This window comes from Aphelocoma coerulescens, chromosome 2 (assembly GCF_041296385.1).
Source record: "Aphelocoma coerulescens isolate FSJ_1873_10779 chromosome 2, UR_Acoe_1.0, whole genome shotgun sequence".
Lineage (NCBI taxonomy): Eukaryota > Metazoa > Chordata > Aves > Passeriformes > Corvidae > Aphelocoma > Aphelocoma coerulescens.
Genome location: NC_091015.1, coordinates 132,518,421 through 132,543,121, shown reverse-complemented (window position 1 = coordinate 132,543,121; position 24,701 = coordinate 132,518,421). Strand labels below are relative to the sequence as shown.

Genomic DNA, 24,701 nt, shown 5'->3' with positions numbered 1-24,701 from the left:
GAATGAACCTCTCAGGGTGTAACGTGCCTCTGGGATGTGATTCTGGTGAGTTTATACCTACACGTGGTAACCCCCAGAAGCCTTTTGTTAACTGGCTGAGCAGGACATCTGATGCATCTGCAGAGGACATCTGGTGGCAACAAGGTGAGGGACAGTGTGCTGCTGGTTTTCCCCTTTCTGTGTGCTGAAGCATGCTAACATGGAACAGGTAATAAACAGCACAACCAAAAAGAGGAGTCAACAAAACAAAGATAAACCCACCTTTTGCTACCAGGCCTGGGCTGAAATATTTTTCTGGCAGAAATACGTAGTCCAGACATGAGAAAAATTAGTACACGTTTTTCTGACAAGGTATTATGAACCACAGCAATAAATTATAGGTAAAGAAATGCAGAGACTTGACCACACTTGCAAAGGCAGGATGAGAAGTGCCAGGAAAGCCACACATTATGCGACCACTCTGCAATAAGGAGGAAGAGGAGGAAGTCCAAGACACTGAGGAGAAATGGGAAGATTCTGCAGATGGTCTTCAGTAGGGGACTGCTTAGGATGAACTTCAAAGAACTTGCACTGAGAAAGAGCCTGGCACTCTCCTGTCTCTCCCTGGCAGCCCCACTCCCCTCCTCTTCCTCTCCTTCCACTCCTGCAGGGGAAGACCACCAGCACACACAGCTGTCCTCTGAAGAGTCAAAAAGTCAAGCCATCTCTCAAGGGACAAACAAAGAGCAAGAGGACTTACTTTAACCCCCCTCCTGGACAGAAACTCTGGATGTCTCCCTGCCATCACCAAGAAGAAATCTTTTTTTTTTCACCATTGCCTGCCTGGGAGTGCTACCTGGCTTTGTTGACACAACCAGAACACTGATTCCTAAAGATAGGCTTGCTTTTACAGACATTACTTCTAACTCCTCTATTGTGCAGGCAAGTAACAGCTTGTAGCCCGTGGACTGATGGCCTGGAACCTGGAAAGCTGGCTGCAAAGCGGTGGGTTTAGGAGAGGGATTTGGAGGAGGAAGGAGAGGTTAAGCGATGTTCAGGTTCAGGTTTCAATGCCATAATGACATCTCTGGGTTTTGCATTCACAGAATTCCCCTCTGCAGCCTCTTATCTTGTACCAGAGCTGTGAAGCTCTTGTGTATCACTCAGAAAATCAGTCCTGTAGCTCTCTTGCATGACTGGAAAACAAAGAGAAAAATCATATTTTGGCCAGAGGATGCTGTCAAAAATACGCTCCCATGTGACTTGCTTCCCTAATGAGCCTGCAGAGACAAAACGCACTCTGCAAGGAGCAGGCTCCTTGTCCAGGCATCCTGTCCTGGGCATGGTGGGGGGTGACAAGCATGCCGGTCCATGGGGTGACAGTGCCTTGGCCTGCTGCCACCCCACCTTCTGCCTGTCCTGGGGATGAGCAAGCACCCGTCACCCAGCCCAGGGGTGGGCAGACCTCTACACTGGTAGCCGCCTAAAGCAGATGGGAGCTGCCCATCATTCCCAGCAGGGATCAACACCCACCCCCATCCCGCTGCCTCCAGCAGCTCCCCACACCCCTGAGGCTGGTGGGACTCCCCTGCAGGCTTTCCATAATAGCCCAGATGCTGGAAGAGGACTGGGCTGGTGGGTGCCTGAGCAATACAACATCCTAACAAAAATGAGGTTGCCATCTCCAATTCTGCTCACCCAAATGTGAGACTTAGGGCAAGATGACAATGCATCCTTCGCCTCTTCCCATTCTGCTAACTCTGCTTGTTGCTCTGGCTGAAAAGATTTGCATTTTTAGCCAAGCATCCCTCAGGGAGGCTAGGGGAGGATCTCCATCCATCTCACCTTTTGTCTGTGCCCATTTACCCTGCCGTGAACAGTCCCTCAAGAGCAGGTGGCAAGCACCGGCATTCCCACCTACAGCCAGCATGTTGCAGAGACTCAGATTTCACTTACATTGGCAACAACGAACTGAGCCGACAAGCCAGCTATAAGATGAAGCCCTCCTACCTATACAAGTGAAAACTGCAAATGATATTTTGCATTTCATGCTTTTATTGTGATGGATATACACTCCATGATAAATACTGAGACTACCCTTGTGTGTGACTCAATTTATGCAGCCAAAGAGAAACTTTGCAACAGACACAAGTGCTTTCAAAAACAGTTGTCTTTTGAGACTGACATTTTTTCCACTCAACACATATCTATATATATATATTTGTCTTTGTGTACTTCATATGTGATGACAGGCCATATGCGGTCAGTATTTGGAAACCTTCTAAAAACAGTCTGAGGGTTGGTTTCAGATCTCCAGGAAAACAAAGACCACCACAGGAGATAATGACATCTTCAGAAAGTTCCTTTTGCACATATGAAATCACAGCAGAAGAGGAAAGCTTAAAGCATTTCCAAGGGTCAGTCACTGGGAGCACATCAAATGTACGGGACATGAGATTTCAGGGACAAGCTACAAAGACCAGAGGGATGATGTCTGCCCTTTTCTTTTGAATAGAGGATGGACACTGCCCTGAGCTGAACTGTGATCAAAAGCAGCCTTCTCCGGACTTATCCACACTCACGGACCTTCCACAGTTTGCAGCAAACTGGGAGAAACATGAGATAAAAGGGCATATGATCTAGATAATAAATTCTGTTCCAAATTAATCAGTGGCACCAACATAAATTATAGCAGACAAACCTCAGAGATTTGGAGTAAAAGACCCTGAAACAGTGAGAGTCTGTTGACAAACTGCATCAAGGACTCATTCCTGCAAGCTATGGTTTTGCCATCGTGACACCAAGACATGGGGTCACTGCCCCAGCTGTCTGCCTGGGAGAAGGAAGATCCTTTGGCTTCCTTCTGCCCTCCAGCAGTGCCAGCAAGCCAGCATGAACCTGCCACCCACCTTTAGGGGACACAGGGAAACAAAGCCCTCCCGAAAGGAAGTCCTGGTTTCCTCAGAGTCCTCAAGATCAGGATGAGAAATGGTGGTCAGGTCAAACCCTTTAGGCAGGCAGGGTGATCCTGCAAGGTGATTAATATGAGGTATTTATCATCTTCCTTGCAATTATCTGTATTTTCTAAAGTCTCAAAATCAGTGAGCCTGAAAAGACCGGCTGTAGGATAACAAACATGAGATGAACAGTTCAGCATCTCCCCAAGCCACATTCAACTTTACAAACCCAGAGATTCTCAAACCCTCCTTCCCTCCACACATCACTGCTAGAAAGAGATCCATATTTCACAGCCAAGGCATAAAAGTATGTCCAAAGGACTGGAGGAAGTATTGCATGTGGGAAAGGAATAGTGCTGCACTACTGCCTACCTAAAAATAAGTCCTTTCCAGGGCTAGGGACATGTTTCACAGATAACAGGAATGGGCTTGCTTTTCCACACCCCCAAACATACCCTGCAGTGAAAATGAGACAAGAAGGAAGAAAGGATGTCAGTTAAACAAAAGCAGTTAGAAGAAGGGGAGAGCACACCAGTTAGAAAAGTGGGAAAATCCCACCTCTTTTTGGAGAGTAAGCAACCAAGTACTTTACTATTTTAACACAACCTTCTGCTATTCAAATGCACCCCTGACCCTTTCTCCTCTACTTTGCATCCCATGAGAGCCTGTTTGTAAATCATGGCTAGATGTCTCCCTTACTAGCAGAAAGGTAGGAATGGTGGATCCTCCCCAGGCACCTGCATTTTGTGGAATAACAGGGATGTTTGATTCTGGGTTAGCAGTGCAGGAGTTGGTGCTGTGGTAGTGGGGATGAACAGAGGTGGCACAGCAGGGGCAGTGCTAGGGGGCCTCCTAAGCATACCAGAATTTAAGGAAAAGGGTATTGCAGAGATTTAACAACAGGAATTTTGACTGGGTGAGAGATCTGATTTCTGCTCTGGACTTAACAGGCCATAGCTCTCCAAACCCTGCTGCTGCAGCCCCAGCTCTGTCAGTAGGAAAGGAGAGTGATGTTCAGTAGAGAGGGACTTGTGTTTCACAGCACAGATCCAGCTCAGGCTTCCCAGCTGGCCTCAGCTCATCACTTCACAGCCCTGTCCCAGTGTCAGGTTTCTCCCTAGCCTTGGACTGCTTGACATAAGCCACTCTTGATGCTATTTCAGTATGCTCTCCATTGCTCAGCTGGCAGAGCAGAGGACTGTGGATATTTTTTTTTCCAGGGCAATGCTCAGGTCTGTAGCTCAAAGGAGAGACTGATTTTAAGTTTATATTCAACACAGACTTTATACCACGTCAGAGACCTGCTGAGACTCCACCTCAGCTCCCCAGGATGGTCTAGGTTATGTTTTCATCCACCCCCATCTTGAGGGTCATTCCTTCAGGATGGAATAGAGATTCAGTGCTTGAAGATAAAGGGTCAAATATTTCTGTATTACAGCTAAACAAAAATTCTGTGTGGGGGAAGGTTTTCACACAGTAAGTTGCTACCAGAACCAGTGAAGTGTCTGTTTATCAAGTGACTGGTGTCAGAGGTAACAAATGTTCTTTGGGGTTTTTTTCAAATTCTTCTGTTTTCCTTTTATATGTTCCTTTGCCCTGCAAATGCTCTCAAGGCATACAGAAAAACCAGCATGATTCTTCATTCCTGAGTACCAATGCCTTTTTTTTTCCCTTTTCAAAGTCAGATGAGAAGAGCAAGTTTCCCTTTTGGCCATTTTCCAGCCAAGTTCTTTCACCCACTCCTTCACATGAGATTTTTGTGAGCATAGGGGAGCACAACATATGATAGAGAGATTCAGGCATTTGCAAGGAAAACAACTGGAAAAGCCTTCAAGCCAGGCACTTCTAGCTATAAGGAATGCCATCCACTGTGACATTGTGTTTTATTGTACCAAGCAGCAGTTTACTACATTAACATCCTTTTGAATTATCACCTCAGGAAGCATCTCAAGCATGTCAGCCCATGTCCACACACGTGGTGTTGCATCACCCTCTCCCCACACCAGGCCATATCCTAGGAGTCAGCCCTTCTGATTCTGGCAGAGTTTAGGGAATGCAAGGGAAGAAAGGGTGTACAGCAAGTCCTTTCACCATAGAATAACTCAGATTTGTGTGTCTCTTAAATGCCCTTGACGTTGCCATGGAGGGTGCAGCTTTGCAGTAAGATCTGTGTTTTGCCTGTGCTGACTGAGCATGCATATCTCTCACTATGCAGTTCTACCCTCTGCAGTCAGGATTGGGCAATATGAACCAATAGTTCATGGCAATAGACAGCACCATAATAGTCTGATACCATGATCTAGGTGGGGGACAAAGAGTTGGGGCTAGCTGTCTTCCTCTCCTTCCAAAATTCTCCCCCTGATGCAGCCAACAGAGCCTGTCATCAGCCTGGAGGGTGACCCGCCGTGACTCCACCCATCAGCACTGAGGGAAGCTGCTCCAGCACTGGATATAAGGGAAGGGGTGCTGCTGTGAACCCGAATGTGCTCCTTTGTCCCACAGCTGTGGTCAAGAAGCTGGGAAAACAGGGTACCACTGACCCCACATCCCCCGTCACTGCCACCCTTTGGATCAGGAGAAGACAAGTGGGGGAGAGAACAGGCATGTGCAGGGCACAGGGAGGGCAGGGATGTGGTGGCAAAGCAGAGCATAGATCAGGACCAGAGCTGCTGTGCATTTCTATTGCCACAGCATTTAGAGCTGCATTGCTAATGAAACCTGCAAGCAAGGAGAAGTGCTGTAAAGACAGAGCCTCTGATGGATCTGCTTATTGCAAGTTTTGCTTCCTCATGTCACTTGTGTTGCTCTTTTTATAATGTTACGGGGTCAGCTGCCCTCATCTCTATCCTGTTGCAGGTGTGCAGAGAGTCTTACTTCAGGGAATCCTTAGGTAAGATGTGACAAGCTGGAGCAGTACACAGACTTGTTCTGCTGCTTCTGATAATTCCAAAGCATGTAATGCAAACATGAGAGGGGTGATAATAGATTTATGTAAGAGTAGACTACAAATCACACCTCTTCCAGTTACCCATGTAGCATGGCCTTGAAAATAGCCAAGGAAATAGTGCTATAAAGCACTATTCAGTGCTACAAAGCACTTCACATCGAGCCAACAGCTTTGCAGCAGCATTGTTTTGTGCAGAAATTTGTATTCAAGGCACCTTTTAGGCCTTGGTTCCCCATATCCCACAGTGATGCATCTGCTACTTGCCATCATGCTGCTGGGACTGGGGCTGCAGCAGGATTCTTCTGGGAGTTTCTCTCAGGGCCACATCTCTCATCTTTTGATATCTCAGCTCCCAGGGTAGATAGCTGCAGTGCTTTCAGAGTAATCCTTAGTCACTGGTTCTAATTCCAGCTCAAAGGAGAGGGATTTTGGCACAGGGAGGAAGATTTCTACTCACCACTAAACTTCTTATTGGACCCCTGACAGACACTTTGAGGAACATCAGGAGTCATGCCCAGAGCCTTTGTCCCATTTCACACCTGTGTCCACAGCTGCTTTTGCCAGCAGAGGATGCCTCTGCCATCCCTGACCTTCATCAGAGGTACTCACCAGGGACGTCATTCCTGTAGCCAAAATGGGGCAGGCATGGCTATTACTAACCTTTAGCACTCCAGAGAACATGGCAAGGAGCCTGACATGAGCTAGGTGGCCACAGGGTAACAGTTCACTGTCACCTTCAGCCAGCAACGTCAGTGGGCAATCAGTAACACTGAAATCCCACTTAATCCAGAAGAAATGAAGTAAGAATGGAAATAAAATAATTCATCCATGAAAAATCCATTAATATCCATCCAAAATAGATTATATTTATGGAATACTTTAAAAAAACTATACAGGCTCCTATCCTTGCTGATCTAAATTGGCAAGACTTCTCACCCATCATCAGATATTCAAGCAATTGCCCTGAGGAGGGGCGATGCTTCCTTAGAAGCTTCCTCTGCATGTAATGTCTCAGATTGCATCCACTGGACTACTCCTGATATGTCAGGTCTCACAGACAGTTCCTTGGGCTCCTGGAATGTGTCCAGACAGGATGCTCTTTCCCAGAACTGAAGTCATCCATCGTTCCCTTTCAGGGAAACACGTCTCTTTAACAAGCCAGGTGTCATCCAGTCAGGAAGGAGGAAGGCGCCAACTCTCTCATCCTTTCTCTGGTGGCTTGTTAACATGCTCCCATGTGAAATGTTCTTTACACCTGACCTCACAAGATACACGAAGATGAAAATTGAAAAATAGGACATCTCAAGGAGCCAGTGTGGAGAGCAGGAAGCTCCACCTTTCTTCATCTTGGCGTTCTCATTTTCAGCCTTTCCCTCACTTTACAGCTTTCTGAGGAAAGCATGTCCAGCATGTGGGAGGCAGGAGTGCCTCTTGTCTCCAACCCCAGCCTGGTGTTGTCCCCACTCCTCCCTCCACCCCAAATACTGCAGGAGCCATGCAGGAGGGCAGAAAGGTGCTGAACCATTTCCTTCCAGTTTAGGCAGGAAACTGTGCTGGCAGCTGGCTAATGGGTATCTCAGCATGGTCCCTGTGTGAGGCCACTTTGTAACGCTGGCAGGAGAATGTTTGCGGAGGGAAGTGGAAGATGTAAAGGAAAAAAGACACCACAACAGGGTAAGGAAGGAGACTGTGCATGCATGCACAGCAGTAAGTCCCAGGATGTTCTCTGCCTTGAACAAATCCTTTAAAAGTGAGTTCTCAAGCCCAGCACAATACCTCCACCTCCTCTGCTACTTTGCAGCACCACAGCCCACAGCAACCTGCTTCTCATCCTTCCCACATCAACCTTCATCTCCTTTATCCTTGTCCATGTCTCACCCTCTCCCTGAAAAGACAAATCCCATCAACGAGGGAGCAGCCTCTGCTTGAGCAGGCAGGGACTGCACTCCTTGCTTCTACTCCCAGAACTAGCTTGAAGCAACACATCCCCTCCAAACCAAGGCTGACTAGGCTCAGACACTTTGCTGTATGCCCACCAGAATGATAGCAGGCAGGGAAGAGATGTTTAAATTATTACAAGGAAAAAAAAAAAAAGAGAAAAAGAAAATGGTGGCATTGAGACATCAAGCCAGTGCCTTTCCCATGACAGCACTCAGGCTTAGCACTCGAGCCAAGATATTGTTAGCTGGCCAGGTAATGCTAAAGGAATGAAATCATTCTTATTTCTGCCAAGAGGAAGGGCCATCCTGTCCCTTGAATAGGCAAGAAATAGGAAGAGTTTTATACCAAATTGGTGAAATTCCTAGGATTAGAAGAATATGGGGTTTTAGCAGAAAGTTTTTTAGAACATGAGAAATGCTTTGCTCCCCCACAAGGAAAAGCTTCTTGGTCAACACAGCCTGAGGGATAAGGTGTGGAAGAAGGTAGGCTGTCTGCTCCTTACTGTATCAGGAGGGCCTGCAGCAAAATGCCTGGATATGAGGGAATAGCCATGCTGATTTAATCTTCAAAGCCAGTAACTGAAGCCTGGTTTTCTCTCATTTCCCCACCTACCTCTTTTATAAGTTTATCTGTCTTGGTAACTGTGAGTATATGTTTTTATTTTCTTTTTGTCTTAACCTGTCTTGCATTAAGTATGATTTCAGTGTAATTGGATACTAATGACTTGTTCCTTGCCAAAGGATGTGGTAAAACTCCACGTAGAGCTTGGGGCACCTTACCAGCACTCTGGGTTGCCAGCTTGTTCTCTGTGATATCCACAGCATTGTGTGCAAATATCCAAAGCAATGTCCCTTCCTTCAGCTGCAGCCCCTGTGCTCTCCCCTGGACAGTAGTCAGGAAAGGAGAAGTGTCTTCTGGAGATGGATTACCCCTTCTCATTTCTAGCTCTTACATGTATTCCCTCCCTTATTGGTCCACTAGTCTGAATGCCCAGCTCTGGCTCCAGCTTTCTCCACATCACAGTGGAGCAATATCAGATACGGAGCTTGGACACAGATATTGGGATTTCCACTGCACAACCTCTGTATTTTGGTGGTGCTGGGCATCGGTGGGGGTATCCCCTGGGTCCCTATGGGGGGACCCAGGACTATGCTCACTTGCAGCCCCAGTGGTGCAATGGATAATGCATCTGACTATGGATTGTAGGTTTGACTCCTATCTGGCTTGCTGCTATAAGTTTTATGCTCCTTCTCCCCTTCCTAACCCTGATCTTCCCTGAAGTTCCCACCCACTCCCCATGCATAGATGGAGGAAAAATTGGGAAGCTTGGATAATAAAAAAATTTTAAAAAGCAAGTGTTTCAAAAGCTGGAGATGTGAATTTGTGTTCCTTTATGTTGCTACCCACATCCTGCTCAGCATCCTTGGGAATTTTCAATTGGGTCAACTCCACCTCCAAACAGACTTATTTCTGAAAAGTTTTGCTATAAGTTTTATGCTCCTTCTCCCCTTCCTAACCCTGATCTTCCCTGAAGTTCCCACCCACTCCCCATGCATAGATGGAGGAAAAATTGGGAAGCTTGGATAATAAAAAAATTTTAAAAAGCAAGTGTTTCAAAAGCTGGAGATGTGAATTTGTGTTCCTTTATGTTGCTACCCACATCCTGCTCAGCATCCTTGGGAATTTTCAATTGGGTCAACTCCACCTCCAAACAGACTTATTTCTGAAAAGATTTTATTACATGGATCTTTCCCAATCCCACTGGGAACCTCCAACATTCAAGTCTATTCCAAGCATCTTCCAGTTTTCCACTGTCATGCTCCAGCTTGGCTGACCATGGAGGATGCTCATTTATCCAACTCCTCCTGCTGAAACAGGGCAGGGCAATGTCCTGAGGAGATAAGAATAATGTCTAAGTGCTCAGGATGTGAGTTGAGAGAGCTGCTGATAGCTGAGTGATAGCTGGGTGACCCTGAAATCCCACTTAGGTCACATGAAGAATAGGGACAAAAAGAAGCATGTGTTTACAATATTCAAAATAGATTCACCAACAAAGAGTACCTCAGTAAAGGAATAATAAAGTTTCAGGTACTAAAGAAATCAGGAAAATGTTCTCTTGTTTCCAGTGGTTTCCCATCTTTGCAATCAGCAGAACATCTTGTCTACGCATGTGCCACATATCTCAGACTGAATGCATCAGGAAGCATCTTGTTGTGCAGGAACATTTTCACCATCTTTCCTTTGAAATCCTTCAGGAAGACTGAAACTTTTTACCCTCACACTCCCATGAGATTTATTCTGTTTTTGCTTTCTCCAGCAAAAGGGACAGCTTTTGTTTGAAACACAAACGAACCTTTTCATACAAGACAAGACCTGAAAATTTCCTTTCTGTTGGAGCAGATATCACCCCTGTACACATCAGGCTATTTAAAAACACCTCATCCCTCTGTTTGCCTGAGGTGCCCTACTCCAATAATCAACCCGGTGTATCAGAGTGAAATGTTGTATGATTGGGGTTTTTATAATCTCTGGCATCTTTCATTATTAAGTGATACAAATGATTGAATAGACTGTACCCACACAGCTCAATATTGGCCCTTGCTGGATACGAATATAATCATGCACTTGCAGGTGACTGTCACTAATAACCTGCACCTAAATGAAGTATTTCACAAGTTACGCCATCAAGCAAATACTGAATAGTTTGCTACTGTAGTGAAAAACATTTAGGACCTTTAGATCCATGAGCATGTCCTAGAAGAGTGGGAAGCTGAGCCAAACAGTCACATGAATGTAACAGGTTGTAGCTCAAGAGGCAGAATAGTTGCTTAGCATAAAGTCCTGAGACCAGTGTCTACATTTTGTGAGGGTTCTTGGGTTTGTTTTTTTTTTTCTTTCCTGGCTTTCATTCTCCCTCAGGGGTATTACACTCTTACAAAGAAATGCACGCATGTCAAATCTTTCTGAGTGGGTGGGAGAGAAAAAAAGTCTTAGAGATGGAGATAGAGGGAGAAAGGAGATGATCCCTTCTCTAGAAGAAAGTCTGTGTATACTTTTATTTTTGAGCTATCCTTTAAGAGAAGTGAAAAGAGTTGCCACTGATCAGTGAAAAGGAACCAAGGAGTTTGGAGAAGTTTATATAGGAAGGGGTGAGTCTTGGGAATAAAATAAATCTTTGGCCCTGGATAGAGTCTGTGCCCTGCCCCATACCGGGGAATGGCACAGGGATGTGCTTTTGGACAGTGGATTCAGATTTGACTGCTAGTGAATACAAACTTGTGTGGATAACAGACAGCTAAGGAAATGGATGTCTTTTCTCAATTTGTCCTCACCGAGATGCCTCTGTTCCCTAAAAGGCAGGTTTTCATGCCTGGGTTCCTCATGGGACAACTCCTGAGAGGGATACACTGCACCAAGATGAAAGAGAAGGGAGAAAAGGTTGTTGCTGGTATCTGTGTGTGTGTCCATACACATCAACAAAAGCATACTAATTAATAAAGAGGTATCTGTGGCCAGGGACGTAATGCACAAAGAGAAGCAGTGTGCAGGTCTGACTCCTGCTGAGCTTCATAAATCTGTTTACCTGCTGATAATCTTGCTTGTACTATATTCCCACAGAGAGTGGGGTTCCTTGCTCTCATATCTGAAATCTACCTCAGAGAAACACTCCCACACAGAGAGAGGACTCACTCGGGGTTCTGTTGAAGGAGAAAACTTCACTTCCATTCTCCCCCTGCTATGCAGACAGATTTGGACACTTTCAGACACGTTTACTCTCTCCAAGCCAGGAGCTGTTGCCAAGCATGTTTTTCTGCACCCCACGTAGCACCTGTAATGGAAAAGAAGACTTGAAGGAAAAAGGAAACAATAGAACACAGGAGAGAAAAAAGCAGAGTATGAGTGCTGACTCTCCTATTAACTACATCCTAAGCAAGCCTACATTTGCCTGCATTAAACCCCTTCTGTATAAGGACCTCTATGACCCCTCTCCCTCTGCTCCACATTCTGCTAGAACATCCCATGTCTCCCCTTTTGGCACATCCAAAGGACCAAACATCATATCTGTTGCCTTAAGTCAAGAGACTGTGGGGACTTCTATCCACTCATATCAGCCAGGGTGCTCACAGCCCTCATTTATAAGGATTATCTGGCATCACAGTTAATATGGATTGTTCAGTATCACATAAAGCAACATGCAAAACAAGGAGAGACTGTTCAGAGCTGAACACTAAGGATCACCATGGAAAAAAAGATCTAATAAAACTAGCTAAAAGTGAGCTAAAAACGCTTAATTATTTTTGGCTTCACATAGGAGAATGCCAAATATATATTATTAAATTGAGAGAGGATCTCATTAAGGCATATAAGTATCTCAGAGGTGGGTGCCACGAGGATGGTGCCAGACTCTTTTCAGCGGTGCCCAGTGACAGGACAAGGAGCAATGGCCAGAAACTAAAGCACCAAAAATTCCAGCTCAACATGAGGAAGAACTTCCTTACACTGAGGGTGGCAGAGCACTGGAACAGGCTGCCCAGGGAGGTCATGGAATCTCCCTCTCTGGAGACATTCAAAACTCACCTGGAGGCATTCCTGTGGAACCTGCTCTAGGTGACTCGACCTCAGCAGGGGGGTCTCCAGAGGTCCCGTCCAATCCTAGCAATTCCGTGATTATGATAATATATTAGTTATTAAATCTCATTAAATAATAATTAATTATAGTTTTATTAAATGTAATAACCAATACTATTATGGAAAACAGCAAAGCATTCCAAAAGCATTGCTGCAACACGGGTTTCAGTGTTTACTGCAGGGCAGCCACCTCTTGGAATTATTTTCCTTTTTTTGTTTCCCCTCAGAAAAAAAACCCAAAAAAACAAAATTAAAAAGTGAATTTCTTGTGTATCACACGTGTTTGAAACGGCTCTAGGAGCGTAGCCTTGAGAGGGAGCGAAGCCGCACTCGGGTCCCTCACCCAGCGGCCAGAAAAATTTCAGCGTCTCCTTCGAGCCGGAATCGAACCAGCGACCTAAGGATTCCCGCGGGGCGCGGCCTCTACAGTCCTCCGCTCTACCAGCTGAGCTATCGAAGGGACCTGCCCGCCGCCCCCCAGCGGCCGCACAAGCCACCGCCTCGCCCCGCGCGCGGCTCTGCGCATGCTCCTGGCAGCGTCGGGCCTTGCGGCGGGGCGCGCGGCGGGAAAAGGGCTCGGTGACTGGGCGGTGACGGGGAACGGGTGGGCATGTGGGGCCAGTGGCGCAATGGATAACGCGTCTGACTACGGATCAGAAGATTGTAGGTTCGACTCCTGCCTGGCTCGGTCACATTTTAGCGCAGCCCCGCATCGCGGAGCGAGGCAGCGTCCTTCCCAGCAGCACGCGCACATCGCTTCCGAGTGGTAGCAGCAGTCATGAGCTACCGCAGTTATTTATTCATAACCCCATGAGCCACCTTTTTTTGGGAAAATTGAATCCACAGACTGCTGGGTCCGGTTCCGCGGGCCTCCACACAGGAAAGACATGGAACTTCTGCAGCGAGTCCAGAGCAGGGACACAAAGTGCTCCGAGGTAGGAGCACTCTCTTGTGAAGTCAGGCTGAGAGAATGTGGGTTGTTCGCCCTAGAGACGGCTCCAGGGAGACCTCAGAGCACCTAAAGGAGTTCCAAGAGAGCTGGAGACAGACTTTTTACAAGGGCACAAAGTAACAGGACAATGGGTAATGGCTTTAAACTGAAAGAGGCTGATATAAGGAAGAAATTTTTTGCAATGGGGTTCATGAAACACTGGAACAGGCTGCCCAGAGAGGTGCTGAATGCCCCCTCCCTGAAAACATCCAGGGTCTGGGGCTCAACTGGATTGAGTTGAAGATATCCAGTGTCCCTGCTCATTGCAGGAGGGTTGGAAGTAGATGACCCTTAAAGGTCCCTTCCAACCCAAACCATTCTGTGATTTGATAATTGGCTACTCTGAAGCTGTGGCATGCTCTCAAATCTAATCATTGGGAAGGCCTTCCTCACCTCTCCTGCTTGCAAGCTCTTCTTTATACACTGCATAGCCTTTATATACATGAAAAATGTTTGGGTTTTGTTGCAAAATCACACACTTTTCATGCAACTGCACAACAAGGATGTTCTCAAGACTAAGGGATAATTAGAATGTAAACAACATTCCTTATCACAGCAGCGTTGCTTGCTGCCTTCAGAGACCTCCCGGTTGTTTTCTTTGAAGTCGTCTGTGAGAGTAACCATAGTGTGCCAGGCCAATGTGGGGTAAGTACACTGCTCCTCTCCTAGGGCCAGGAGGTTTTGCCCCCATGTAATGTAATGGTGTGTTATTTGGGTTAATTTGGGAAAAAAATTTGAAAAATTTAAACCTACAGTGGTGTTTTGCTTTGGGAAACACAACACTTCCAGGCAGACAAACAGGGTTAAATCACAGAATCACAGAATTTTAAGGGGTTGGCAAGGACCTTACAGATCATCTGGTCCTAACCCCCGGTCATGGATAGGGACACGTCCCACTAGGAGGTGCTCGCCTTGTTCAGGCTTGATCAGGCCTTGCTCAAGGCCTGATGCAGCCTGGCTTTGAACACTGTCAGGCTTGGGACCCCCACAACCTCCCTGGGAAACCTGTAGCAGTGTCTCACCAGCCTCACAGCAAAGAATTTCTTCAGAATCTCTAACCTAAATTTCCCCTCTCATTTTGTACCTGTGACTCTTTGTCTTGTCACTACAGTTCCTGACGAAGTCAGGATGATGAGACCAGATGGGAAAGAGAAGAGGAAAAAAAGCCACGAGGTGAGATCAGATGGAAAACCATCCCCCTCAACGCGTGACCCGGGCCGAGAACGGAAAACGTGAAAAACAAGCACGAGCCAGGCAGGAGTCGAACCTACAATCTTCTGATCCGTAGTCAGACGCGTTATCCATTGCGCCACTGGCCCCGCACGCCGGCTCTTTGTCCCGCTCTCCTCTGTACCCGAGAACGAGGGCCCCGTCCCGCCGCGCACGGCCCGGGCCCCGTCCCGCCCCGCCGGCAGGGGGCGCTCCCGGCGCTCCCGCCCTGCCCCGCGACCGGCGGTAAGGCCCGCCCGCATGGGGTGCGTGCTGCGCATGCGCGAGGCGAGCCGGTGCGGTGTTGTTGCGCGGCGGCGGCGGGAGCGGCAGGTCCCTTCGATAGCTCAGCTGGTAGAGCGGAGGACTGTAGCGGTCAACGCCCCACGGGAATCCTTAGGTCGCTGGTTCGATTCCGGCTCGAAGGAGACGTTGAAATTTTTTTTCTCCCCCTGGTATGCAAACTGCTTTTAACAATTTCTCTTCAACCTTTTGCAGATACGGTCGCTTTTCTCGCAGAGTTCTCGCCGCTTCGCAAACCGAGACTGTGCTGTGTCTCGCTGGCTCTCAGGAGCGGCTGTTACTGCGGCAGCAGGGAATGCTGTGCCTAATGCAGGACTGCCAACACCGTCTGAATTTCTAAAGGAAAACATTATGCGTGTTCATACTCCAACGTGCCACAAACCCTCACAAAGCAAGTCAGTGCAGGAGGATACCTGCTGAGATCCCTTTGTCTCATCGCAGTTAATTAGGATTTTGAAATTCTGAGGGTCATTTTTCCAGGTCTCCTCTCCTCTCTCCCAAATGTCTAGACACTGATTTTACTATACATACTGCCACAAAAGGAATACATTTTCCTATCCAGCCAACTGAAGTGGTCAAGTCCAGGCTGGACAGGGCGCATCCCTGCCCATGGCCGGGGCTAGGAACTCAATGGTATTTAAGGTCCCTTCCTACCCAACTCATTCTAAGATTAGCATGTACTGACTGTCTCCCTTAGTGGAAAATTGCATGTCTTTACCAGTGTCTATCTACTATAGGTGTCAGCTACCATGCAGTTGTCCCATCTTACTGCCTTCCCAACCCTGGGATGGGTGAAACTGGCACAAAGAACTGAGTCCTCTTGAATAAAACTCTGTACCCATTCATCTCTCAAAGTGAAAGGAGAAGCCAGATCTGCTGACTGAGCCGACTTTAGTTTGTGGAGGGAAGGAAGTGGGCTACTGTCATCTGTAGTCTTTCTCCCTGGTTCATAACAGCACACTAAATATTTTTTTTTCTACAGGAAATTATAACATAGAAAAATAAATCAATAATTTTAACTGGGCTCGGTTTTGCATGCTTCTTCATTTCTCTTTAATGATTTTATTCTAAAAAGAGGTAGAGATATAATTCTTTTTGACTGAAATAATATTGGTATTCATTCTGATAGAAGGTAGGCAGTGAAATTAAGTGACATACAATTGTGTTTGAAGTATTTTGTATTAAGCAGAGTGGCTTATCCCACAAACTTGTTGTGGGGAGAAAAGTGCACAAACTACCTAAATAACTAGTTAAATGGTAGTACATCTGAATTGTCTATGCTGCCTCTTCTGTTTGGTGTTTTGAGTGAATCTGTGTATGTGTTAATATCTAAGCACACAAAGGAATAGATCTTTGAGAATACATCTAGCATAAACAGCTGCCCCTTGTCCATTTTTTGAATGCTTGGGCTTTTGTGGTCACAGAGACTAGATACCATCCTAGTGAGAAATATTCCTGTCTGGTAGCACGCCCAGATTATGTGGCACTCTGCGCTGGCTCTTGGACAGATGCAAAACCCCAGAGTGAGGTGCTGGATGTCTCAGGATGTCTGCTGTTGTCGTCAGCAGCATCATGGTTCCACTCTCTGCACACACCTTTTGCTGGGGGAAATTGTTCTATATATAGGTGATTCCAGTAAAACCACTGCATTACATCACTTCATCACACTGATGATCTTTTTTACAAGCGTTTAAAGGACTTGCAATGTGCGGCTATAGCTCTGGCTGCTTTGCATGGGCAGGCACACCTGCTGCAATCCAAGAGCCAGTTCCTCTTTGGGGAAACCCTGAGTTGCCATTTTACACTTGCCAGGGTGCAAAGCCATAACTTTGGACAGCTGTCTCAACAGCTTCTCTAGCTGTTACCGGAATGAAGTTGTTGATAGTGTGGCAAGGTAAAGGGAGTGCTACAGTTCATACATACAACCTTTATTAGTCAGAATGGTGTACAGCCAAGGTAGATTGGAATACATGGTAGTTTACATATAAATAAATTAGCAAAACAGAGAAAAAACCTGTGAATCTGTACATTTTGAGAAGATTTCTGGGTGTGCAATTGAACGGTACACAAAACCAGATCACGTTAGCATACGTTCATGCTAGGAACTTTTCTGAAAAGCAAACAAAGGAGTAAAATCACATTGAAGAGCTAAGTCCTGAAATCCCTGTTCATCCTTTCTCCCCATGTCCTCAGAATACCTGATCTTCACATCAGTGAGAGGCACAAATGCTCTGGTACTCTAAAAACTAAGTTTCCATTTTGAAATTAAACCATGAGTTCAGACACTCAGATGTTTAAGCTGCGAGTCCTGGACAACCCCCTCAGAGGCTTGGTCCCTGGTTTGTTCTGAGGCTTTTTGCTAACTGAGATAATGCGTTGTGGCTCTTCTGTATCGAACCCTGTGTCTGTAAAAGCGATTTGCAAACATGAAGCAGCTTGTCTGTCTTTGCTTCACACTGTGAGATCGAGTCATAAATCTTTCCCAAGAAAAAGCTCTCATTTAGAAAGTGTAAATAAGAACCACATGACTTGCGGTACATCTCAAGCCCATGGAGATAATTTCCTTGATTTTGGTGAACTTTGGCTCTGGCCCTCTACACCCATCAGAGGTGTTGCATGTGAAAAAATTCCCCAGTTGCTTTTGCTAATATGGGATTTAATTTTTCCTTCCTGGCTTTAGGCTTGCTCTGTAACTGTTGTTGAAACCAAGGGTGCAATTCGTAGTGACTTCCATTGGAACAGGAGGATGGATTTCACATGGGAAAGGATTCCATGTATAACATGTAGCTTTACACCAGACTTTTCTCCCAGTGCCTCTTTCAGCTCCCTGCTGGAAATAGTCACTAGGTAACATTTGGACATTTTCACACTAAATTTCTCTACCAGACAGTGAAACTTAGGAAATCAGTTCACCTGCAGATTTATCATGTAGTATGTGCTCTCCCTACTCCTTCATTTGGGGATAACATCCTATGCTAGAGGAAACACCTTGAAAAGGGGAATAGGGAAGAAAGCCAAAAGAGGAGTGTGTGTGCTGGTGTCCTCAGCACATACCCACTCTCTGTGCTCTGCCCATCTCACAGCACCCCAGTGCTGCCTGATCCATCCCCCCGGTGGGATGATGTGAGGCTACCACTCAGCTACCACTGGAAAGACGTGCCTCTGGGGCCATGTCTCCTCAGTGGCAGGATGGTGTCACCAATCCCCTCTCCTGGGACCACCAGGTTGGATGGGCACATCCTCACTGGGCAGGCAGAATGGCAGTCTGGAGTTATGTACATATGAGTGGTTTCCAAAATCATTGCAACTGAGGACAAAGAGGAGCCCGTGGGTAGGAGGGAAGCGAGTGCCTGTGCCCATCTCCGGCCATGCCAGAATCTTCCCTCTTTTCTGAAGCAGAAAGCCAGGGTGATTTCTGACTGCAAATGTGAGTGTTCGCTGTCCCCAGTGCCTACACCCAGAGAACAGATGTATAACCTGAACAGGAAGTAATGGTCTTTAAAATACCCTTGTGTTATGGGACTTTTAAAGAAACATTGCAAATAGTATACCTTGACTCTGGAGTTACAGCTGGTTCTATAAAACACATTCTTTTCCCATACATTTAGCTGCCACTGAATGACATTTGATGTCAAAGGTGAGAATAGAAGGAAGGTAATAATGTTTCACAACAGCGGGATCCAGTTTTAAGTAAGGGAGTAACACTTTTGGCTAGTTATACATTCACCAGTCTGTATAGTTTAGTGGAACATTGTGACCCCCTTTAGACCACAGCATGCCAAAATAGCAAATACACAGAACTGACAATGATTGATGTAAAATGATCAATAAGGAGAAATTCAGCTGCCTCAGGCTTAAACAACTGTCAAATCAGTGAAGTGCTAAGTTTAAGATCTAAGAGGTATTCCTTTAGCTCTTACAACTTAGTGGCCTAAGTTCTTCATGCTTCCTTTAGCCATACCCATATATATCTCCACTGATTTGTACAGTGGTACACCTGAACATACACCTCATTCCTACCTCTTTATTTAAAATCATGCCATGTGCTCTTAAAGCCCCTGTGCCTGGCACAGAGGGGAGGATTCAGTCTTACCCCAATGAGCTGGTGAGGACAGTCACTCCTTTGCTGCTTGCCTTCCCTGCCAAGTCCTTGCTGCTCCCACAGCCCCAGTGCCTGTGCTGGTGTGATGGCTCCCAGCCCAGTGCCAGCAGGGCAGTAGGGCTAGAAGCCAAGGGCATGGTGGAATAAGCCAGCTGGCAGAAAGCTGTTGGCTGGGAACCAAAAGGAGGAGCTTTGCCACAGGCCTGTGGGAAGAGGAGAGAGGCTCTGGCACAGCCCAGAATCAGATTTCCACTCCCCATGGCCTTTGCCCACTGTCTTATGGGCAGTAGCTTTGGTTTGCAGCTTTTGCAGGGGAAGACACAGAGACTATGTGTACTTCTGGATGAGGCTCCTGGATTTGGAGTGACCTGCACAGTAACAACCATCAGAAAAATCTCCTAGCACTTTGTCTTGGCTCAGGATTTATAATTTATAATTGCCAGAGCTGGGTCCCAGCAAGCCACTAGCTGCCCTCCAAAGAGCACTTCTTCTCTGGGAAGGAGAGCCTTAGCTGTCTTGCCACCAACTTTCTCCCTGAGACCTGCTAAAGAGCACTTCTGAGGCTCCCTCACAGGAATGTTTCACATCCAGCAAAACTGCTGCATGCAAGGACTGGTCTTGGGGTAGGGAGAGGCAGAGCCAGTGTGTCCATAAAGGGACTCAAGACTGTGTCTGGGAGGTGAAACTACAGCTGAGGGCAGGGAGGAGACCAACTATACCAAAGGGAATATTATTAGAGAGAAAGACAATTTGAAGCTGTGAGAGACCAGCATGCTGTGTACAGGCCCTGGGTATCTCCATACACAGTGCAGGTATCAACCTATTGGAAGTAGCATAGAGGGAGATTCTGCATTGGTAGGAAATTGCTCTCAGGTTACTCTTGATTAGCTTAAAGACAACTATGAACACAGGCTTCAGAACTCATCACATGCTTTTTCTCACTGTGAGACTCAGTGAGAAGCACCAACAGTCGCTCGCCTGCTCTAGGACTCCGTGCGATAGCTCCGATGGCTGTCCCCAATCAGTTGTGTCTTCTCAGTTACGTTAGCTGGCTGAAGCATTATAGGAGTTTCTCCATCTAAATTGGAGAGGATGACAAAAATTACTTTAAGAACCCTTCACTTGCTACCAAAGTCAGATTTCTTGTTAGCACCACAACATTTCATTTGCTGTTCTGGTTGCAACTTAATCTGGTTTCACAGACAGCTGTGTGGGTACCAACAAGGTGGCACTGCCCACACGGAGTCTACAAATGCTCTTACTCCTTTTTTTCATATAATGGCAGATTTCTGGGTGGCTATTGCTGCTGCTGTTAAGCTGAACATTTGTTGTGCCTGGTGCTTTGCAGATCTTGCAGGCTAAAGGTTCCTGCCTGTTCTAATAGCAAGTGCTTGTTCCTACAAATGGCTGAATATAATGAGCACTGTTGTGAGTCAGCAAGCACTAACCTTGAGGGTGTTTGTGAGAATGGGACAGAAATGAGTCTTGAAAAAAGCAGAGTTAACAGTAAAGAAAGAGGAGAGTTAAAAGGAAAAAATGCATGAGCAGTAATAGTAATACACTTGAGAGGAGAGGAATCACATATATCCTGAAAGCCAGCTAGTTAAATAAAAATGTTAAATTAAACTTGAGTTCTTATGTAATGTATATGCAATAGGACTCTAGGAATTAGTATTTTAATGAATTTGGAACTACCAAAACTTCATATTATCACTATATAAATCCTTATTGCTGTGTACTTTCCCACTCCATGCAATTTTGTGTTTGCTTTTCCAATATAGCTATAAAAAATGCATTTGTTGTAGAGTGGAGGAAAGTAGAAGTGAAGTCTTTACAGAGTTCCTTGATGGCTACTGTGTTCCATCTGATAAAGAACAATGTTTGGTTGCCCTTCTCCTGGGCCTGTTTCCAACCCTCAAGTTTTTTGGACAGAGGGAAGTAGTCAAGTCTCAGAAATTGACTTTTACAAGTTCAGCCATCTTAGTGAAGTGTTTCATATGAAAACTCTGGACTATGTCTGTCTTGATACTACCACAGCCTTCACAGTAACTGAATACAAATTTTTACTTTTTTTGCCAAGTGACCAAATGTTCAGGAAAAAAATCTCATCTGACATTTCCTCCTGTTTACGTGACAGTTGATGGGATGAATCATGGGCAAAAGATGTAATGTACAGGAGTAACTTAACCCAGAGCAGCAATCTAATTGCATGCCATACGGCTTCCACTCAATGGGGGTAGAACAACTTTTACTCTGTCAAGGTGAAAAGCAAGAATGATTAAATGCCAAGCAACTTCTCTGTATGGGCAACTCCATATTTAGACACAAGGTCAAAGACAGACGTGTTTCATAACTTCTAAAAGTATATGAGTAATTAATGCTTTGAGCTCAGCTCAGGCTCATATTAGTTTGGCAGTTCCAATCCATTTTTAAGTTGCTGTGTGTTTTCTAGATTTCTGAGCAGCATTCTCTCCCACCCACTGCTGCCTCCAAGTTGTTCATTTGCTGGAAGATTGTTGATGGAGGGCAGAGATTAGCATTTCTTTTTGCTGTGATACCCAGGTGTGCAATAGGAGAACAGGACCCACTGCAAATCTGTCGCATTGCCTCCAGCTGATCTGCAGACAGCTCGTAGCTGGCACCCTCACCAAACATTTTGCTGCTTGCACCCTTCTAAGATTTATGATAGGGTTTTTTAGCAGAACAAGGACCCATGGCATAATAAACTGTACAAATATAGTCTGCTAATGGCAAGCTGCAGAATGGAGGTGAGGCAGAATTCACAGTTTAAACTGCTTTCTATAGATAGCTCCTGCTCACTGTTCGCCTACATTTGTATCATATGGAGTGTGGAGGAGACAATGAAGTGATAAAAACTTATTGCTTCTGAGTTGGGAAAGTATTTTGCTACTCAGGTTCTTTTATTCTTTTTTTTTCTCTCCCAGAATTCACTTTCTGTAAAATAAAAGTTGGTCTAGAAATGCCTTGCTTTGTTCTTACGATGATAACCGAACAGGAGGGAGCAGACCTGCCAAACTGCTTTGAGTGCATCATTACAGCCTGAGGTACAAAGGCAATCCAAATTCCAATGCCACCTCCTCCGGGAACACAAAAGTTAACAAAAATTTTGCCATCAACTTCAGTGGAAGCAAAATCTGTCAACCTGCCCCATGTGTGTGGGAAAGTGATGAAGTGTTGCACGTGTCTGTGCTGCAGACAAGCGAGTGATACTTCCCTCTGCCAGTGTATTTTGACAGGTTACCCATAACATCATGGCACAATACCACAGATTACCTTATTTAGCACCTTTCTAATGTCACGCTTGATCTGGAACACTAAAAAAAATGTCATGTTTAAAATGTAATAACATTATTAAATATGTTTAAATAATTAAACACAATGTTTAATTCTTAGTCTTCTGCTCTGCATTAGGTCAGAGCCTTCTGGTACAAATCAATAGTTGTGAGGAGAAATCCTTGTAAGCTAAGTATGTGCCAGGGCTTGCAAACCCCAAATTCCCTTTAGTTCTTACGGTCATGTTACCCCTGGAAGTACATGCTGTAAAACGATGCTGTCAAGGGAGACATGGAAGTAGCTGAGCACTAGAACTAGTCAAATTTATTTGACTAAAACCTTCTAGAGGAATATAAATCCCCCTAGAAATTCTCTCTTTCTAGAGAAATAGCATTTCAACAGAATTGCAGCCTTTGGCATAATTGTGTTGGTTTCAGGGACAACTAACTTTGCTCTTACATTTTAGGGAATGGATCACTGAATCTTTGGCCTCCCACCTCTTTCTTTTTCACTAATAATTATGTTTTATGGTACATTAGTTTGAGGAATGAAATCGACTGTGTAAAACCTTAATTTTGTTAATGAGAAGTGTGAGGAACTGAAAAATTACTATGGTTGTGTCAGTTTGATAGTTGAAGTCTTAATCTGAACTCTTTTGAGCAGTACAGCCAGCACCAGGCAACTCCCACTGAGCACAGCTGCTAAGGACTCACTCTCAGAGGTTTTTAGCATCAGGAATTGTGATGCTTTATTGATGTTGCGTTCCTCAGAAAAGTGGCCTTAGCACGAAAATCTACTTTTTGACCTCACCAAAAAGTTCTGGTTAGCAATAATGTAGATACTGGGGATAGCAGGAAGCAAAGAAATTAATTACTGGCTAGAATGCTCAGTCTGTGCACAGAGGGCAAGCAAAGAATTTGGATCCTAATAGAATCTCCTCTTCCAAAATGAAATCTGCTGCACAAGTGATTACAGTTTGTTTCTGAATTACATACAGGAGCATTTCTATTATTTACCTAAAGGAAGGCATGAGTATTAATTTCTATGGCCCAACATTAAAAAATGCACAATTTTTGCTATTCTAAAAGTCAGCTGTGTCTTTCTGGCCAGCATGCCTGAAGTTGGGGTGACAAGGGAAGAAGGAAGGGAGGAAACTCACTTTGATCTGGTTGTCACTCTTTTTTTTTTTTTTTTTCTAACTGTATTGTCTGTTTTCCTTTCAGCTGCAGAAAAGATGCTCATGTTACCCTTTGTTATAAAGCTTTTATTTTTATTTCTTATACATTGCTCTCTTTTAAAATAAAGTGAATTCTGCTTTACTGAGGCTTGCTGGTTTTGATTAGAAGGAAAATATAACAAGACTGAAGAGGAGAGTAGGAAACGTATAAAGATCTAGTTTTCTTCAGACCCTACCTATATAATTAATATTGTTTTCCAAATACTTAAAACATGAAATTCCACATTATGTTAATTTTTCAGATTGGTACTTTGCTAAACATTTAAAATTATTTTTAAAAATTGGTCTCAGTGGGACTCGGTGGGAGTAAAGGGATGTCAAGGGGGCCTAAAATTAAAGAATACCAATACCTTCGGGTACCTGTGCCAGAAGAAGGGTTCAATTCTTTTTCTGCTACTGGGGAATTTTGTGCTGGATTTTAAGGGAGAATTAAAATTTAAAATAAGCCAAATTAAAAATAAAAAAAGCAAATCAGGCAGGTATTAAACATTCTGATTCTTCCAAGTTCCATCCGTCTACTTCAGACTTGGCTTTGGTATCATAGACTCATGAAGAGTAAGACCCATTTTAGATTTGCACTTTTCAGGTGCATAATGTGATAGAATTTTTTAGATTTGTCTCAAATAAGGCATTGTGGTTATAAAGTTTTCACTAATAGTATTTATTGCCTTTGCAGAGACTGATTAAGTATGATCAATTTTTAAGCTGTGTTTACCTTGATATGCCTCTAGGCAAAATCAATTTAAAAACGCCACCAACACGTTGGCATAACAGTTATAAAAATAGCATTTGTTTCAACTGCTACAAGTGTTTTGTTACATATTTATGGAAGGGTAAATGTGTGTGAAAAGTTGGTGGGGAAAAATTTCTTACTGCTAAAGGAACATGACATTTGCAATCTGGCAGTGCTATTTTAAGCATAATAAACATAAGAATATAACAGTATAAGATCTTCCATAACAATGGAAGAGAAAAAGAGTGAACTGACTTCTTGGGTCCTTCCTCATAAAAAACCATAATCTTAATCATAGTTTATCTAAATTTGCAACTGAAAAGTGTCCTCAGTCTTTCCCTGGTACCTTGGGTTCTTATTGCTGGAGCAAGGGTCATTG

General features: G+C 44.9%; 1 protein-coding gene, 1 long non-coding RNA gene and 4 other non-coding genes across 6 annotated transcripts in view; 2 read left to right on the top strand and 4 right to left on the bottom strand.

Annotated features, from left to right (window-relative positions):
* Positions 1–9,599: 9,599 nt before the first annotated feature.
* LOC138105936 (uncharacterized) lies at positions 9,600–12,861 on the bottom strand. The gene is made up of 4 exons (XR_011148810.1): positions 12,797–12,861; positions 12,403–12,477; positions 11,515–11,653; positions 9,600–9,715 (listed from the first exon to the last, which is right to left on the bottom strand). It is a non-coding gene; the product is annotated as an uncharacterized lncRNA (long non-coding RNA).
* Positions 12,823–12,913, bottom strand: TRNAY-GUA (transfer RNA tyrosine (anticodon GUA)). The gene is given in 2 exon segments: positions 12,823–12,858; positions 12,877–12,913. It is a non-coding gene; the product is annotated as a tRNA-Tyr (tRNA).
* Positions 12,914–13,068: 155 nt separating this feature from the next.
* Positions 13,069–13,141, top strand: TRNAR-ACG (transfer RNA arginine (anticodon ACG)). The gene has a single exon. It is a non-coding gene; the product is annotated as a tRNA-Arg (tRNA).
* A 1,549-nt stretch (positions 13,142–14,690) lies between these two features.
* Positions 14,691–14,763, bottom strand: TRNAR-ACG (transfer RNA arginine (anticodon ACG)). Its single transcript has one exon. It is a non-coding gene; the product is annotated as a tRNA-Arg (tRNA).
* Positions 14,764–14,989: 226 nt separating this feature from the next.
* Positions 14,990–15,081, top strand: TRNAY-GUA (transfer RNA tyrosine (anticodon GUA)). The gene is given in 2 exon segments: positions 14,990–15,026; positions 15,046–15,081. It is a non-coding gene; the product is annotated as a tRNA-Tyr (tRNA).
* Positions 15,082–20,041: 4,960 nt separating this feature from the next.
* Positions 20,042–24,701, bottom strand: part of DNAJC5B (DnaJ heat shock protein family (Hsp40) member C5 beta) — a 39,796-nt gene continuing 35,136 nt past the window's right edge. The window contains exon 4 of the mRNA XM_069005980.1: positions 20,042–20,136. Coding sequence (XP_068862081.1) covers positions 20,042–20,136 — 95 coding nt within the window. The remainder of the gene's footprint in view (positions 20,137–24,701) is intronic.